General features: G+C 41.6%; 1 protein-coding gene across 1 annotated transcript in view; it reads left to right on the top strand.

Annotated features, from left to right (window-relative positions):
• Nucleotides 1-1078: 1078 nt before the first annotated feature.
• Nucleotides 1079-17100, top strand: part of mosmoa (modulator of smoothened a) — a 30285-nt gene continuing 14263 nt past the window's right edge. Inside the window, exon 1 of the mRNA XM_082530283.1 lies at nucleotides 1079-2081. Coding sequence (XP_082386409.1) covers nucleotides 1976-2081 — 106 coding nt within the window. The 5' untranslated portion in view covers nucleotides 1079-1975. The remainder of the gene's footprint in view (nucleotides 2082-17100) is intronic.

Below are 17100 nucleotides of genomic sequence, written 5' to 3'. Positions count from 1 at the left end.
TCATGCGCTCAACATTTTTCTGTAATTTAACAAATGCATTATTTTATGCCCCCCGTGTATTCTGTAAGGTGCCTATTAATGTGCAGGCTGACTTGTGTCTGTAAGATGAATAGTTGCACACAAGAGGTGGAGTTTGTGCAAAAAAGTAGCAGAAAGTTGTAATTATTTAGTGGAATATGTGATATTTAAATGAGAAACTTCCCTCTGGGCATGTTGTCCCTGCACACTCTAAGATAACTTGTACTTTCCATTCAGTAAATGGCTATGAAATCAAAAAGGAGAAAAAAAAGATGAATCCTTTCTGCATCTAAATATTAAACATTTACAAAAGGGAGTCTAAGTCAACAGCAGTTATATAGTATTAATACCAATGCTGGTATTGGATTGATATTAGCGTGACAGGATCGATATAAGTTCACAAGGTCTTTTAGGCCAATTAAAATGTGAAAAATTAGCAGATGTTGTGTGCAGTTATAACTATTAAAACACTGAAATTTCTCAAATGAAAACCAGTGAGCAGTTTATTATGAAAGATCGTGTTTTTTCTCTTATTATTGGTCATTATTTAGACAAAAGTGTTTTTATAGGATTACTCGATTTGTGTTAAATATGTTATTTTTAGAAATGAAAAAAAAAAGTTCTTTTGTGTTGACTGTCAGGCATATTTTATTTATAGCCTTTGGGGCAATTAAGAGAAGTTGAGCCGCTTTGGAGACCTGCACAATTATATTCCAGGTCTCCAAAAAACAAAAAAAAAAAACAGTTTCAAAATAAATGATAAGCTGAAAGGTGTTAACTAATTATTCTGGAAAATAAAAATCAGTGATTTAGTAATTACTAAAATATGTTCACAGTTTGCAAACAAATGATTCCTCTCATACATCATAAGCTGCCTATTATAGGCTAAAAGTATCAGTATCGGTATCGGCAGTACTCGCTCTGTGTTTACTTGGTATCGGTTCCATGCCAGCATTTGCAGGATCGCACAGCACTATTTTCAGGACAAAAGACCCCCAGTCTTCACACAGTATCGCGAGATACCTCCCCACCGAACGTGAAGACACCGAGGTGTGTGTGTGTGTATGTATGTGTGTTTGTGACGCTGCGTGGGGGTGTCCGCCTGATGTCATTAAGCAGGAGGGGAGGTTGAGCTAGCGGTGGGCATACGGGTGGAAAGCATAACAATAACGTCCAGGCTAGGACTCACAGCGTTGCTTTTGGATTGAAATACGCAGTGTTTTAAACTCCGGGCTTCCCATCACCGTGGTCCGGAGCAGGAGAACACAGGAGTCGGGTAGAGGCTGGCAGGCTAACGGACCGAAAGCACCAGATGCTATTCCAGCGGAGAAGGAGAACGGGGTCCCAGCAGCAGCAGAGGGTGATGGGTTCTCGTTTCCCTGACGGGTAACAACAAACCTGAGCTAAAGACAGAAATAAACGCGGATATTGCCAAGTGAGGGGAGCTTTCTTCTGTTCTCCGGCACCTCCGTTTGTGTGACATTGTTCCTGAAATGCTAGCGCAGTTGCGGTCTCGGCCGTCGAGCAGCCTCTGGGCCGCAGCTCGGCACACCGAGCCCGAATCTGGGAAATAGCTAGCTAGCTGCCTGCTAGCCGCAGCTGTACCCCGATGCCGCTGCTGCTGCGGCTGCAGCTGTTAAAACGGATCCAAAAAACAACTCAAGCTGTTTGGGGGCTCGGTGCTGATTAAATTATCGTTTTACATTAGCGAGCTACAGCAAGCACTTGAGATGTGATGCTTTTGTGCCTCGTATTTGAGCCTTTTGTAGCTGGAGGCTTTCGCTTGGCTGACGCGAAGGAGCTAATGTTGCTGCAAAATGCACAGCAGAACCACAACAGCAGGCTCCTGTTGAAGGGGGCGAGGTTGGACTGATAACGGCCACGGTGTCTCTCAGCACCCCCGGAGTCACATTTTGGACATTTTCCCACGTCATTCACAGCTTTCTCGGCTGGCGACATGGATAAACTAACGATCATTTCGGGGTGTCTGTTTCTGGCAGCAGATATCTTTGCAATAGCCAGCATTGCAAACCCGGACTGGATCAACACCGGTGAATCAGCAGGTAAACAAGGCTGGCCATTTAAAGCACTTTTGTGGGAGTGTGTGCGTGTTCTGTCTTTACATTGCAGCAGTGTGTGCCATGAGGTGAGCTAAAGAAAGAAATATCCCATTGTGTGTGCAAGGGTTTCATCTGCAGCAGCATCTTTTGTCTTTCACAGCAGCAGCAGCATTGTTTGTAAAGCTGATCGGTTTCATAATTGATTAATCAGCACTTTGGACCTCCGACATAGACTTGTCACTACTTGTTCTTTTCAATCAATCATTGAGCCTATATAGTGTCATAAATATGTCCATCATGAGATTGAGGGATGCTCCTGTGTACATCAATATCTACCTTGTTGACAGACAGCTGATGTTTGCATAGCAGTGGTTTATATTTAGTCATTTTTGTAGTGAATGTTTCCCTTTTTTATGACAAAAAGGAGAAATAAATAACAGAAAAACATTTTTTAACAATAGTGTGTCACATTGTTTTCCAAGCATAAAACCCACCTGCAAACAATTACATGAAATTCACAAAGAAAGTGCAAGATATTTGAAAAGCTAGAGCTGGAGACTGTTTCTTTAGGAAAGCTGTAGAACAGCTGGCTGATGAAATGGTGAGCTGAGTGTGTTTTTAAAAGTAATTTATCAAGGAAGAAAAGACAAATTATTGCTTGGACCACCTTGTAAAATCAGCCATGGATTCCTTTTTTTGATTTCAGCATCTATAAACTCAGCATCTTTAGATTAAAAAAAATCCAGTCATGTTATTGCTTACATATTACTTTCAGACATTAAGAAGATTCATGAAGCACTAAAAGTAATCCTGAGTTAATGCACTTGACTTGACTTTTGAAGCGACCTCCGTGTGATCAGTCCCATAGCCAGCATGTTTATTTGTGGCGCTCTGGCTGATTTGGGATGGAAGCACGTGCTGTTCGGGCCGTTGACAGACAGCTGCTACTCTTTGTTCCCTCTGCAGGATGACAGCTTAGTAACTGGGTCATGGAGGGTTCATCATCCACCAGTACACATGCACACTGCGTTTGCTTGGTGGAATAATTAATCTGCAAAAAAAAAAAAGTCTTAATAGGATGCTGATGAAATGAGGACGTTGTCTACAGTGACTTCAGTTTGATCGAGCTGCGTAATTGGTCTCCAGTGCAGTTTAGTTCTGGACACTTTGTCTCAGTTCATCTATACTTAGCACACTGCAGCCACAAGAAGTGTGCATGGTGACTGCACGCTGAGATCTTCACTTCTGTACCTGCATGTGATGAAAGTTGAGCCATTGCTATATTTGAAGTGGAGGATTGTGATGAGTGTGGGCGTTGTTATTGGGGTGGATGTTGTACAGTGATCAGGTTCCCTGTTGCTGTCACTCTTCTCACTTCCCTTCACAGGTATCACATTTCTCTTTGATGACTGAGATGTGGCCACTCTTGGATGGTTTTATGTGGCATGTGGGTGATAAACCACTCGTGTTCATCTTTTTCACATCTTTTAAATTGTTTTTTTTCTTGTCATTTTAATAATATATGAAGAATTTGAAATGCATAATAGGAGCTTGACGTAGGTTTACAATGAGTGTTAGTCAACGTTATGTAATGTCTTTTCAGTAGTTTCCCACAGATTTGAATTCTCTTTGTGAGGGTAGCACAGTTTTGTGAGTGTTTCAATGGAGGAGGGACAAGCACACTAAACAGTTCTGTTTATTAGGGCTCCTTGATTATGGTAAAAGTATGGTAATCATAATCTGAAGTATTTTGTTCAGTGTTGGGATTGCAGTTATTTACCATCATATAGGCGTTGGAAAAATGTAGCTTTAATCTGTTTGTCCACTTCGGGGTTGTGAGTGGGCTGGATTCTGTCTCAGCTGTCCGTAGGATGACAGGCAGGAATGCACCCTGGACAGGTCGCCAGTCTGTTGCAGGGCATTCATGCTCACATTTAATTCAGAATCCTCAATTAACCTAACCCATGCATGTCTTTGGACTGGCAGGAAGTCAGAGTGGCTGGAGAGAACCACCAACCAGACTGGATTCAGTACCAGGAACTTCTGGCTGTGATGTAACCTTGCTAACCACTACACCGTTGTGCTTCCTGCAATTTCTTTAGTCTTTTAATTATATTTCAACAAAACTAAAAATTCTACTTAAAGGCAAAATGAGCACATGATTGCAAAACAGTGTCATTTTCATTAGAATTTAATTTGATTAAATACACAGCCTTACAGTGGATTTATGTCTCTGTTCCCAAATCTGTAAAGACCACTTGCATAGGCTATTTTGTAGGTTCTATATAGATTCATTTCAGATGTGTGTATTAAGCTTTACTTGGATTGGATTGGTTGGATTTAGCAGCTTTAACAACTTAAGGAGTTATACTCCTTAAGTTTAGAATTTGTTTCTAACAAACCAAAATGTGGTTCTGTTTCTTAATATACTTTTCAACACCTTAAGGATGCTTATAACCAATATGTAGTTAAGTTTTATTTTTATGCATACATATAATTGAAGGCACTTTATATGGTAAGGTAACCTTGTAAGATATTAGAGATGGGACAATCAGGTGATCCTCTATGACTAGTAATTTGGCAACAGTGGGGTGGAAGAACCCCCTTTTAACAGGGAGACACATTCAGCAGAACCAGGCTCAGGAAGGGGGGACAATTTGCTGTTATCTATTGGGGTACAGAGAATAATACCAATAGAACCAATTGCAGTAGTCATGTAAATCCTGATATTATGGTTTAGAATGAGACAGTTATTCATTACCACAATGGTGTTATAATTAACTGCACATCACTATATCAAAGTGCATTATTCCTACTCTTTCACTATACCAACTACAAAAATGAACACACATGCACGCCGGCACTTTCAGTGTATGTGGGAAAACTGAACATGCTTATCATCATAGACACAAATCAAACCCCTTTTAGCCCAGTGGTTCTCTGACTTCTTCTGCAGGCCCTCCCCTCTCAAAGATTAAAAAAAAATGTTCAAACTACTCTTTCCCATCCTTACAGTGAACCAATATAAACACACGCTTGCATTGCACATATAAAATTTCAGTGTGTGAAATTACTGGAAAAAGGAATGCAGAACAAATTGTATTGTAAAAGTGGTGTTTTACCTAGTTTGGCTTCATTCTTGCCCACACTAGGGATCATCATTTTTCATTGATTTTTCTCTGGGAACTATTTGACTATCCATCATTAACATCCTTCCAGGCACCAGTTAAAAATATTTTAGGCAGAAAATGGTCTCATGAAGAATTTTTTATTGTTATGTATAACTTGAGTGTTTGAAAGGCTCTGTGGTCTTTCAGCGTGTATGAGATATGCAGCATTACTTTTTGTGGTTTTTCTATTTCTATCTGACTTTTGGTGTTTGTTAATTTGCCTTAGGGCTACTTGTCATGCCTTAAGCAAACTTGTCCATGCCTTGCTAGCAGTGCAGAGCTTTCTTTAACATCAGTGCCTCACACTGATCCCTATACAGTGGGGCAAAAAAGTATTTGGTCAGCCACTGATTGTGCAAGTTCCCCCACTTAAAATGATGACAGAGGTCAGTAATTTGCACCAGAGGTACACTTCAACTGTGAGAGACAGAATGTGAAAAAAAAATCCATGAATCCACATGGTAGGATTTGTAAATTATTTATTCGTAAATCAGGGTGGAAAATAAGTATTTGGTCACCTCAAACAAGGAAAATCTCTGGCTCTCACAGACCTGTAACGTCCTCTGTAAGAAGCTTTTCTGTCCCCCACTCGTTACCTGTATGAATGGCACCTGTTTTGAACCCATCATCTGTATAAAAGACACCTGTCCACAGCCTCAAACAGTCAGACTCCAAACTCCGCCATGGCCAAGACCAAAGAGCTTTCGAAGGACACCAGGAAAAGTATTGTAGACCTGCACCAGACTGGGAAGAGTGAATCTGCAATAGGCAAGCAGCTTGGTGTGAAAAAATCAACTGTGGGAGCAATCATCAGAAAATGGAAGACATACAAGACCACTGATAATCTCCCTCGATCTGGGGCTCCACGCAAGATCTCATCCCGTGGGGTCAAAATGATCATGAGAACGGTGAGCAAAGATCCCAGAACCACACGGGGGGACCTGGTGAATGACCTGCAGAGAGCTGGGACCAAAGTAACAAAGGTCACCATCAGTAACACACTACAACGGCAGGGAATCAAATCCCGCAGTGCCAGACGTGTTCCGCTGCTGAAGCCAGTGCATGTCCAGGCCCGTCTGAAGTTTGCCAGAGAGCACATGGATGATACAGCAGAGGATTGGGAGAATGTCATGTGGTCAGATGAAACCAAAGTAGAACTTTTTGGTATAAACTCAACTCGTCGTGTTTGGAGGAAGAAGAATACTGAGTTGCATCCCAAGAACACCATACCTACTGTGAAGCATGGGGGTGGAAACATCATGCTATGGGGCTGTTTTTCTGCCAAGGGGACAGGACGACTGATCCGTGTTAAGGACAGAATGAATGGGGCCATGTATCGTGAGATTTTGGGCCAAAACCTCCTTCCATCAGTGAGAACTTTGAAGATGAAACAAGGCTGGGTCTTCCAACATGACAACGATCCAAAACACACCATCCAAAACGCAACAAAGGAGTGGCTCCGTAAGAAGCATTTGAAAGTCCTGGAGTGGCCTAGCCAGTCTCCAGACCTCAACCCCATAGAAAATCTGTGGCGGGAGTTGAAAGTCCGTGTTGCTCGGCGACAGCCCCAAAACATCACTGCTCTCGAGAAGAGCTGCATGGAGGAATGGGCCAAAATACCAGCTACTGTGTGTGCAAACCTGGTAAAGACCTATAGTAAACGTTTGACCTCTGTTATTGCCAACAAAGGTTATGTTACAAAGTATTGAGTTGTATTTTTGTTATTGACCAAATACTTATTTTCCACCCTGATTTACGAATAAATTCTTTACAAATCCTACCATGTGGATTCATGGATTTTTTTTTCACATTCTGTCTCTCACAGTTGAAGTGTACCTCTGGTGCAAATTACTGACCTCTGTCATCATTTTAGGTGGGGGAACTTGCACAATCGGTGGCTGACTAAATACTTTTTTGCCCCACTGTATATAACTACAGGACCTCCCAGGAGTCTAAACCATTGCCTTCCTATTTTCAAAAAAAACCTGGACAAACTAAATATTTTTGGACAGCACTACTATGCAAATGAGACAAAAATGTAAGATCTTCTAGTAGCTTCACACAGCCATAACCTTTCATTTATGTATTTAAAAAAAACAAAAAGAGAGAAAGAAAGACCTGAGTTTATCAGTGTATTGTGAGCTGTTGCCATTAATTGGTCTACCTCGTACAATACCTTGTGGCATTATTTGAATCTAAGGAGTGAGAATCCCTGATAACTCCTCACATTCCAGGCAGCTGTGTCCTTCAGCTTTGTTGTTGTCTTATCCGAAAGCTCAGTGCTTCCCTTAAAGGACCTCGGCTTGCCATCTTTAGTGTATTTGTACTCGGAGCACTGAGAAACGGTCGCATTGACCTTTCTCAAGACATATGGAAGTTTTGCCTCCGTCTGTCGTGTGAAGGCATGATGAATAAGCGACTTAACATGTCCTCAGAAAATCATTTGGCACAGATTGCCTCTTCTTGTTATTGCCTGCAGTGATTGCAGTTGGGTTTGGTTCACGTAAAGACAACCCCCCTGTAAAAGTGCCCAGTACGAGGGTGACCACTGTTCTCCCTCAGCACTGCAGACAGAGAGAGTGGATCCTTGACTTTGTCCTCATCTCAGTGTGATATTCTCAGGCCGTAACAGCAGAGGCTGATTTCCTGCAACGAGCTTGAAGACAAAGCCATTGTTACAGCAATGTCAGACACAAACTGTGACTCTCAAGAGCTCCGCCAACGACTGCCCTCCTGCAGATACTCGTCACTACAGTGGATGTCTTTCTCTTGAGCCTGAGTAACCTCTGAAAGAGTGTGTGCAACTCGCACTTAAAAATGCATAACACCTCTGTGGTTCAGGATGCCGGATCCAAAGCCGTTGATGACATGCGTACCATCGTTTTTAACTTTAATTTCAGTCTCAAACCTTAAAGGCAACAACTTCACAAAATCAATTTTGTACAAGTGCTCTTGTCAGTAGAGCGCACCAACACTTACCGTTCCAACAAAACTCTTTCCTGAGATTACTTTGGATGTGTTTTATTGCATGCAGTTAGCTACTGAATGAGCTGAAATAAACAAAAAGTCCTGTTGATGTGCTCAGAAGGCGGTAGTAATGACTTATCAAGACTCTTCAAGTAAGTTCCTGACACATGCATTTACGTTTTTATCATCATCACTTATTGTAAATAACCTACCCACTACAGGAATTTTCCATTTAAGCATGAGATGTTTATATTACCCCTAAGTGCCTGCTAGTCAGTATCACTTATGTAATAATAAACAGACAAATTTATTTTCGACTGCATCAGCTCTAATATGCTTCTGTGGGTTTTGATTGTGCTCGAAAATCTAAATGAACTATGTTTAGAGGAGTTAATGATGGTTTAAAGTGGACTGATTTCAGCAACTTGCAAAAAAAATCACGAAAAAAAGATTGTAAAACCACAAACAATTACATAACACTGAAAGGCTACAGCAATGCTTGGCAAAATTACAGTATAGTGAGTCAAGTGCCGAAGAACTGCTGCTGTAATTCTGACAATACCTAAAATAGATGAAATGAGAGACTATTAAATCCTGTTATTTTAGGTGTCTCTTTTCAAAGCACAAGGGCACACAGTGTCATTGATACAGAGCAACTGAAACCGGTCTGTCCCATTCTCCAGTTACAGGGCTGCAGTGCCAGCAGATTTGACCTGCAGTTTACCTGAAATGTTGGAAGGACACAAACACAGCTGCAGAGGTGGGAGATGTGACCATGTTCACCACCTTCAGGCACCAAATGTGTAGTCTTGAGGCATATAACTGAAGGCGATACATTTTTTGTAAACAAGGATCTACATGGCTACTTATTCTTTTATAATTTAATGACCTGCTTCCTGGAGAAATTGACGTGGTAACTCATTAACAATTAAAGTGTATATATAGGATGCGGCAGCTTCAGTTCTTGTTCAAGTGACTTGTTTCACAAAACTTTACATAAACTTTTTTTGATGATGACAGCTGAGGTGTGCTGCAAAGCAGCAGCACCCTATAAATTACATCACAGCCCTGATCAGTTCACGGCCTTTAAGCTATGTCCATACAGGAAGTGATTCACAGTAGCGTGGAGGACCATTAGACATCTTTAAGAGACTACATGCAACTGCAAAAAAACCCCAAAACGTTAGCAATATGAAGTGAGCAATTAAAGTGACTACTAGTGACAGTGCAGAATACTGGTGATTGACATATGACCTTGTACTAAATACATTAGAGGGTTACCTTGGCAACCAGAGTCTGCAGTATCCAACTGTCACCTTGGCATCGCTCCCTTTGTGCACACAGCTTTTCTTTCTCCCCCCAAAAAACTATGTCGTCTCTTACGCCATAACCTTATACTTAATCTGACATGCACCTAACTCATTTAACTACACACTGGGTTGCCGCAGCCCACAACGACTGAATGATGTGGAAGGTAACTGCAGGAGGTTAAAAAGGGGTTTCCAGTTGAGTGATGACGTACATTTCCTGCAGAAAAATACGCCAAATTAAAAGTAAAAGGTGCCTCTTTTGAGATGTGGTGGTTGCAGCAGTAAGACGCAACTTTTACTTTTGCTCTTTTCAGCTTTGCTACAGCTTGGAGAGTGTCTGGGGACGAGTCACCGTAATTGCAAGCTATGGGCGGCAGCGGCCAAAGCAATCCAAAGAGGTTTTTGGTGCAGCACTGTATACTTTTTTGCAACCAGTTTGACCTGACAACTACAACAACCAGCAGGTGTTTTCCTAGCAACTGGTAGTTATCAGGGAGTCAGTGATTGGTCTCTGGGGCCTTGGGTCCTTCTGGTTAAAAGTCAAAATGATTCCAAATAATAAAAACACACTAGCAATCACTTATTGGTGGGCTGATGGTGTCCTTTTTATATTACTGAGCGTTTAGTAAATGTTTTATTTTTTTAATTAAATTCTTTTAAATTTACTTTGGATGGTAAGGTTTGTCCATTTAACATACAGTCATTGTTGACTGTGGTAGTGAGGAAGGTCTTCATGAAAACTGCTTTGTCAGGCTGGTGTTTAAGTTTGGGGATTTATGTAATTTACTCTAATTTCTCTCTCTCTCTTTTGTTTTTGTTTTTTTGTTTAGTTTTTTTGCAGCTACGAGCATCGTTTTATATTTTGAGAAGTGTTTTTCTCTTTGTTTACGCTTTGGGTCATACGTTTTCATTCATGTCAGTGTTTGTATCCCATTTGTCGTTGGTTTGCCTTGGTTTACATGTGCGTTTGGGCCGCACACAGCTGTGCTCCACTGCCCCTGCATGTAAGTGGGCACTGGAAAAGCCTCCAGCAGCAGCAGCAGCTGTTGACTGCCTTGACTTGCCTATTTGACGCCCACCACAGTTCAGAGGCCTGTTTGACTCATCCCTCCAGAGCTTACAAACATCAGCTCCCCCTGTGCTCTACTAATGACAGCATCATCATGCTGAAGATAAGCAGACACAGCGCTCATTTCCTCTCATTTGGCCCGAGACATGGTGAGAGGAGTGTTTTGATCATAGCGAGCACAGAGCTGACTGCGGGGTAACAGGGCGTGATGGGAGCGTGAATGTAAGCAGGGCATCAAATGGAGAATTGGCCCATTATTTTCCTCTAATGAAAGAGGGCAAAAGCCACGTGAGAATTGTTGGCGTTTGATTTATGCCTGTTTCTAGCAGGGCGAGGATGTGTGAATGTTTGCTCCATCTTGTATTCACTTTTAATTGAAGTATGTAGTGTGACTCATGAATTCGAGCCTCTGTTTCCTGTCTGGGTGTAATCATCTTCTAGTTCCGGTGGGCTCTGACTTGAGAGCCCACCAGGCTGTCTTGCTGTGATGTGCTTAATCAGCCGAAAGAAACGCACATGCACTCGCTATGTGGCACAAAAACTACAGCTGCTCAGGCTTCGTTCTTAGACTGCGATCTCTCTGCTCAGCATTATTTATGACCCCCCCAGCAGAACTGTGACTTTTTGGCACCGGTTTTAAAGAAAGTTTAATGTGACTTTACCTTCCTATAGCACCTTCAAGTTGTTTAATCCTCACTCTGACCTGTTCTTATCTTGGCTTTGCAGCTATCTACTTACTTAGGTAGATAGCTGCTTCTTTTTTTTTGTAATTATTACTATGTCATCTTTTAGTATTAGTAGTGGACGATCCCCTTTGCTCTTATTTTGAAAGTTTAGCCTCTGCTAGCCAGTCCTAGCCATTATAGCTAATATATTCAGAATATGTGAGACACTCAAATCTCCTGTTCCACCATCTTGGACTCCATCTGTAGACAGTAGTCCTTGTTCTGTACAGGAGAATTATTGGGAACTAACAAGAACCTTGAGCAAGTGGAGAACAGTTCATGTGCTGCTCCACAGAGGAGAACAAGGACTCTTTAAATGCATTTATTTATTTTTTGACTTGCTGTCTAGGTCATGTGGAAACATTGCTTTGGATGAAAAGAGCCTTAGGTCTGATTAGTGGTTTCCACAGCTGCCAAAGCTGAACTACTGTGTCACATTTCTTTTAACATCAAACGCACACAAAAAAACCCACAAAACCTTCGAGTTGAAGTTGCAGATATGCTGGCTGTAACAGCCAAGAACCGTTGTTTGCAGAACTTTTTGACATGGACTAAATCAACTAGTTTTTCAACCACAAGATTGATTGAAGTTGATGTACTCAGCATCACAATATAGGGCACGTAGACCCACGCTGCAGCAGGTTAGTTTTTTGCTGAACCCAGATCAGCTCTTGACTTCAAAAGGAGGCCTAGTGTACTTAATTCCAGCTCCATTTTCCATAAGCTCTGTTAGCAAAGCTTTGCATTGTTCACAACTCACAGCGATCCTTATTTGTGTTGGTGCCGCTCGTCAGTTGATCCACCTGAAATTTGCAGCGGTTTCTTGCTGGTGTGTTTGGACAAAGTTTGAGGTAGAACATCATGTGGTATCTTCAGAAAAAAGCTGCGCAACACGTTGTTGCTTTATAACCGTTAAAGTTTAAACTAGAACAGTTTGTGCGCCTGTTTGTTGAATTGTTTACCTGTGTCCATGTACCATTGCGTGCCTGCCTGCTGTAGGGCAGAAATTCCACAGAGAGCTTGTGAAACAGCAGGAGGCCAGAGGATCCTGGGGAAATGGTCGTAAACCGGTGCCATTAAGATGTGCTATCAAACGTTGGCCTAATGCTCTGCTGTTCACAGCACCAGTCCTCACTCACCTTCTGTTCTTTAATTTGTTCAAGGTTACTCTATAATAGTGAACTGACTTGAGGAATAGACTGTTGAGTAAGCTGTGAGCCATTCAGGTGCCAGTTTTGTCATAAACCCCGACCTCCTGCTTTTCTTCTTCTTCTTCTTTTCGCTGTTATTACGTAAGTGTTCTGCACAGTGAGAACTAAATTGCCAAAGCAATAAGGCAGACTGCGGGGTAAAATTGAAGGCAGAAAACAACATTTTTACTTGGTGGAATGAGGCATATGTTTCATCGGTGGTGTTCCAGTGTGGATACCTCTCTCTCTGGAGCTGTGAGTTTTATAATGCAACACTTAAAGACTCCAGAGGCGTTTCTTTTGAGCCACTGGCATTGTTTGTGTGGGCTGGGCTGTGTTTGATTGTTGGCGTAAAAGCTATGCTTTCGTTTGCTGTTAAAAAGGGTACAGGATTTCCTCTGGACAGCCTGCAGAGCTTACTACGCCCCCAGGGTCAACAAGAGCACTTCCCTCACACAGGCTGTTTGGATTCAAGCACTTAAGCATCATATATTTAATATGTACCAAGGTTATAAAATGTCTAGATTTGGGTGCCAGACGAACAAAGTGCCACACTTGACCTTCTGAAATTCCAGCTTGCATACTTGTCTCACGCTCGCGTCCACCCACCTGCCGAGCCACAGTTGAACTTTTATGATGTCGCCCACACAGCCTTGCCTTTTCACTGAATGGGGTTATTTTGTGGTCAGTGTTTACCACTGCTTTATTTTTCTTTTCTCAGATTATGTCCTAAAACAGCAGAGAAAATTATCGTAGTATTATTCTGAGCATACTTTTCACCACCAGAGCTTCAGCTAACAATTACTTAACTTTCTTTTAGCAGTTTTACATATACAAATGGTGTTTTTATTTACTCTCTAGAGATTTGGCCTACAGTGGTGCTCTGAAGTTCACGGTTACTTTTTGGAGGAAGTTTTACAAAGACATGAACGAGAGACACGGCACACAAATAATCCTGAAGAAAAATCTGTGGCAGAACTCTGAGCCAGGCAACCACCGAACTGGCAAACCCATACTGAGGCTTTTGTATTTATTTTAGTAAAGATGTAACTGTGATTATTGTATTGTTGGCTTACTGTAGCCATAATGAGCTAGGAACACTGATCAGGGCTTGGGAGGTAGAATGTGCCATCTACTAAACGGAAGGCCAGTTGTTTGATTTCAGGCACCTCCAGTCGACACGTGAAAGTGTCCTTGGGCAAAAACATGAAGTGTGAGTGTGTGCATGATTGTTATAAATCCCTTTAAGGCACTGATTAAAGTGCTTTATCAGTTTATTTGTTAAAAAGCAAAAAAAAGTAAACTACACAATTATTTTGTCCATGTTGCAGAAAGTTAAATCTCAGTGTTTGCTGTTTTATGCGGGGGGGGGGGAAATCATTATTTTCACCAAAACAGTCATTTTTTCCAGAAACCCAACTCGCAGAAAAACCCACCCAAAGCTGTTTGGATGACTTAAATCGAAAGAAGTCTCAGTGTTGTCTGTTATTTGTAAAGGTGTTGGCGGACAAAGAGTGCTCACAGGGAAGAACAAATATTATTTCACTTCCTTTTGAAGTACTTTTTCCTGGCTCATAATTGGTCTTTAGGGGGGGTGACTACACATGAAAGCATGATTGGTCCACATAGTTGCAGGAACCGTGCTGCCTTATTTTGTAAAATTCCTGTTATTTCTGGCCATTTAATAAATAAATAAATATGTATTTTATGCTTGAGTAAATGAAACCCTTCTGATTTTTTTTCTTAGTGCAAAGCCAAAACCTCTCTCGGAGGTTTCTTTGGGTATTTTTTTTTCTTTTTCTTTTTTGCTGGATGCTGGCAAAACCCTGCTTGTCTGATTTCTGATGAGCTGTCAGCTTTCTAAACACATCCCCGTTCAGTTATTTACACATGGAAGAAATTACACGACAGCTCATCACGTTATGCCAGTGTGCACTATCCTCTGATGAAACCCCACCCTGAATCCCCCTCCACCCCACAAGTCTTTCCAGATAGACACTACTTAGCCCTGCAGTCTGTCGTCTGCCCTGAACCTGTGATCAGCAAAGACCTGAGCAGTGTGACGCTGTTCTGCTTACTCAGGTAGAAAATCCCCTCGAGGATGTGCTTTTAATTGAATGGTGTCTCCAAAGTGGCTGTACTGCTGGAGCATGATCCCGCTCTGAGTACTGGCCTTCACACTCTGGCAGAGGTTTGCTAATGACTCAGCCTGAGGAGCTAATCCATTTGTCTCCCATGCCTGATCAAAGATGGATAGGTACTGTGGAACATTAGGCGATGTCATGTTTCTGATAGCAGATGTGCACTACTTAAAGTCTCTGGGCTCTAATTGTATGTAGAAGACGAAAGATGGAGAGGGTGGATTTAAAGAGTAGGTATATTTTCTAGTCTTTAAATAAACTTATTCATATTCGACACAGTGGGTAGCTCTGTATGTTTGATATTTTTTTTCCTCATATTTTTGCACTGAATGCCCTTCCAATGCAATCCCAAAGGGATTTCTGGGGATCTTTTGCTTGTTTGCCGATTGTGTGATATTGAGTGTTTTAAAGCGGCTCAAAATTTGTCTGATATTATTCCAGTTTCTTACAGCGTGTCTGCGATTAGCAACAAACCTGTGTGGGATACATCCAGTAATTGGCTGGATTGATTTAGTCTTCACCCTCTCTGCTTGAGTGTGAAAATGCAAGAAAAAAAACGTTGGCCACTTAAATAATTGGGCCCACCAGTGTGAAGAAAGTTAGTCCTTGTTTCATTTTCGTGGGTGAATTAGTGACATTTTAAGGATTTATGTTTTTTTTCCTCTCATCGTCCCTTCACCTGTTCCTTGTTCACTGTGTTCTCAGTTTACCTGCGTCACATTTTCCTCTGCAGTCAGTGATGGAGGCACTTACAGTATTTGTTACTTCTTTACTGATTACTGTCTTTACTTTCTTTTTTCTCAACTTTTTTACCTGTGGTTTCGGTCCTTCTTCTTACTGGGACTTCTAGAGGCACAGTTACTGGAGATCTATGCTTCAGCATTAAATTTACACCCTAACTGCCAGTGCTGTGCAATACTACAAATTTTGGTGTTGATCCATTACCAGCACGGCCAACATTGCCGATACAGATACAAATACTGATACTCCTATATAGGGATGGGTATCGTTTAGGTTTTATCCGATACCGGTGCCAAATCGGTACTTTTGAAATGGTGCCGGTGCTCAAACCGGTGCTTAAAGAATGGAGAACACAAAATTAGTCCAAAAACCTCTCATGTTCAGCTGGTTTTTTGTAAAAAGATAACAATGTTAGGCTTTTCTGCAGCTATGGGGCATATATGGTATCACTCTTGGCTGGAAGCAGTGCTTAAACAATGGAAAAAAACACAAACTTTGTCCAAAAACCGCTCATGTTTAACTGTTTTCCACTTTTTCTTTGGTCATTTTAGCCTTTTTGGCCAGGGTCAAGGGAGTATCTGCCATCAAACAAGAAGACAGCCGCATGTAGCTATGATGATGTTTGCTAGTTCACCTTACCTGCATTAATGTAATAACGTGGTTAGCCCTACTCAATTACAATTAAATTACACACGAATAACATTAAGCTACTCACCCAGAGAAGAACGGCTGCTGCTGCATCATCATCCGTCATCATTTCTGCTACACTGGCAGGGCTAGGGGCCAGGACTCTACTCTTCGGGTTTTTGGGGGATGTTGCTAACTCCGGGTCCAATAACAAGCACCACACCCGCAGTAGATGTGCTCAGTGTGAGGTCTCGCAGCAAGCTATCAAATACGGCGCATTTCTCGGCTTTTAAAAAAAACGCTAAGCGTCGCCAGGTGTTTCATCGGATTCGAGGTGTTACCTCCTTTGACAGTATCACAGTATCAGCTTAAAGCACTTGTTGCAGGCTGCTGAGTTTGCATATTTTGCTGTGAAGTACAGCCAGACTTTTGACCGCTTTGCCTTGGGCACTTTTAATCTGTAGCTCTGCTCTAAAAGAACGTACGTACCTGGCCCCGCCTACTATCCTCGGAAACGTAAAATGATTGGCTAGAAGTGTATCACAGCTCAGGAAAAAAAAGCACCGAAATGTGCACTGCTTTTCGGTCTGGTTACTACCGTTTATGTCAGAACCGGTACCCATCCCTACTCCTATATGTAGGGGGGAGAAGTGTCTTGATTAATGAGATGAATTGTCATCAATTTGCAAATTCTGAGCATATTTTAATGATTACTAAATCAAAATAATTTTTGCTTTCCACAATAATTAGTTAATACAACAAAACACCTTTTCAGCTTTTTGTGTATTTTGAAACAGATCCTCTTGCACTAGTATCGATCCAATACAGATACCAGCATTGGCACTATCGATATTTGTCAATCCACCCACCTCTACTAACTGCAAACCTCTCTGAAACCCTGTGCTGTCAATGTAACTAAATGCCAGTTTGATGTATCATCCACTTCTATAGCTTATACCATAGCCTCTATGAAGATTCACCACAGAAGTCTGAATCAGGACTTAGTGGGTCTGTGAGGTCAGGTTTCCACGTCATTTATCATTTATTGCTGTATGTGAATGACAGTAGCTGTAATTTCCTGT

Source organism: Aulonocara stuartgranti (assembly GCF_965226115.1).
Source record: "Aulonocara stuartgranti genome assembly, chromosome: 4".
NCBI lineage: Eukaryota > Metazoa > Chordata > Actinopteri > Cichliformes > Cichlidae > Aulonocara > Aulonocara stuartgranti.
This window is presented reverse-complemented; position numbering and strand designations above follow the sequence as displayed.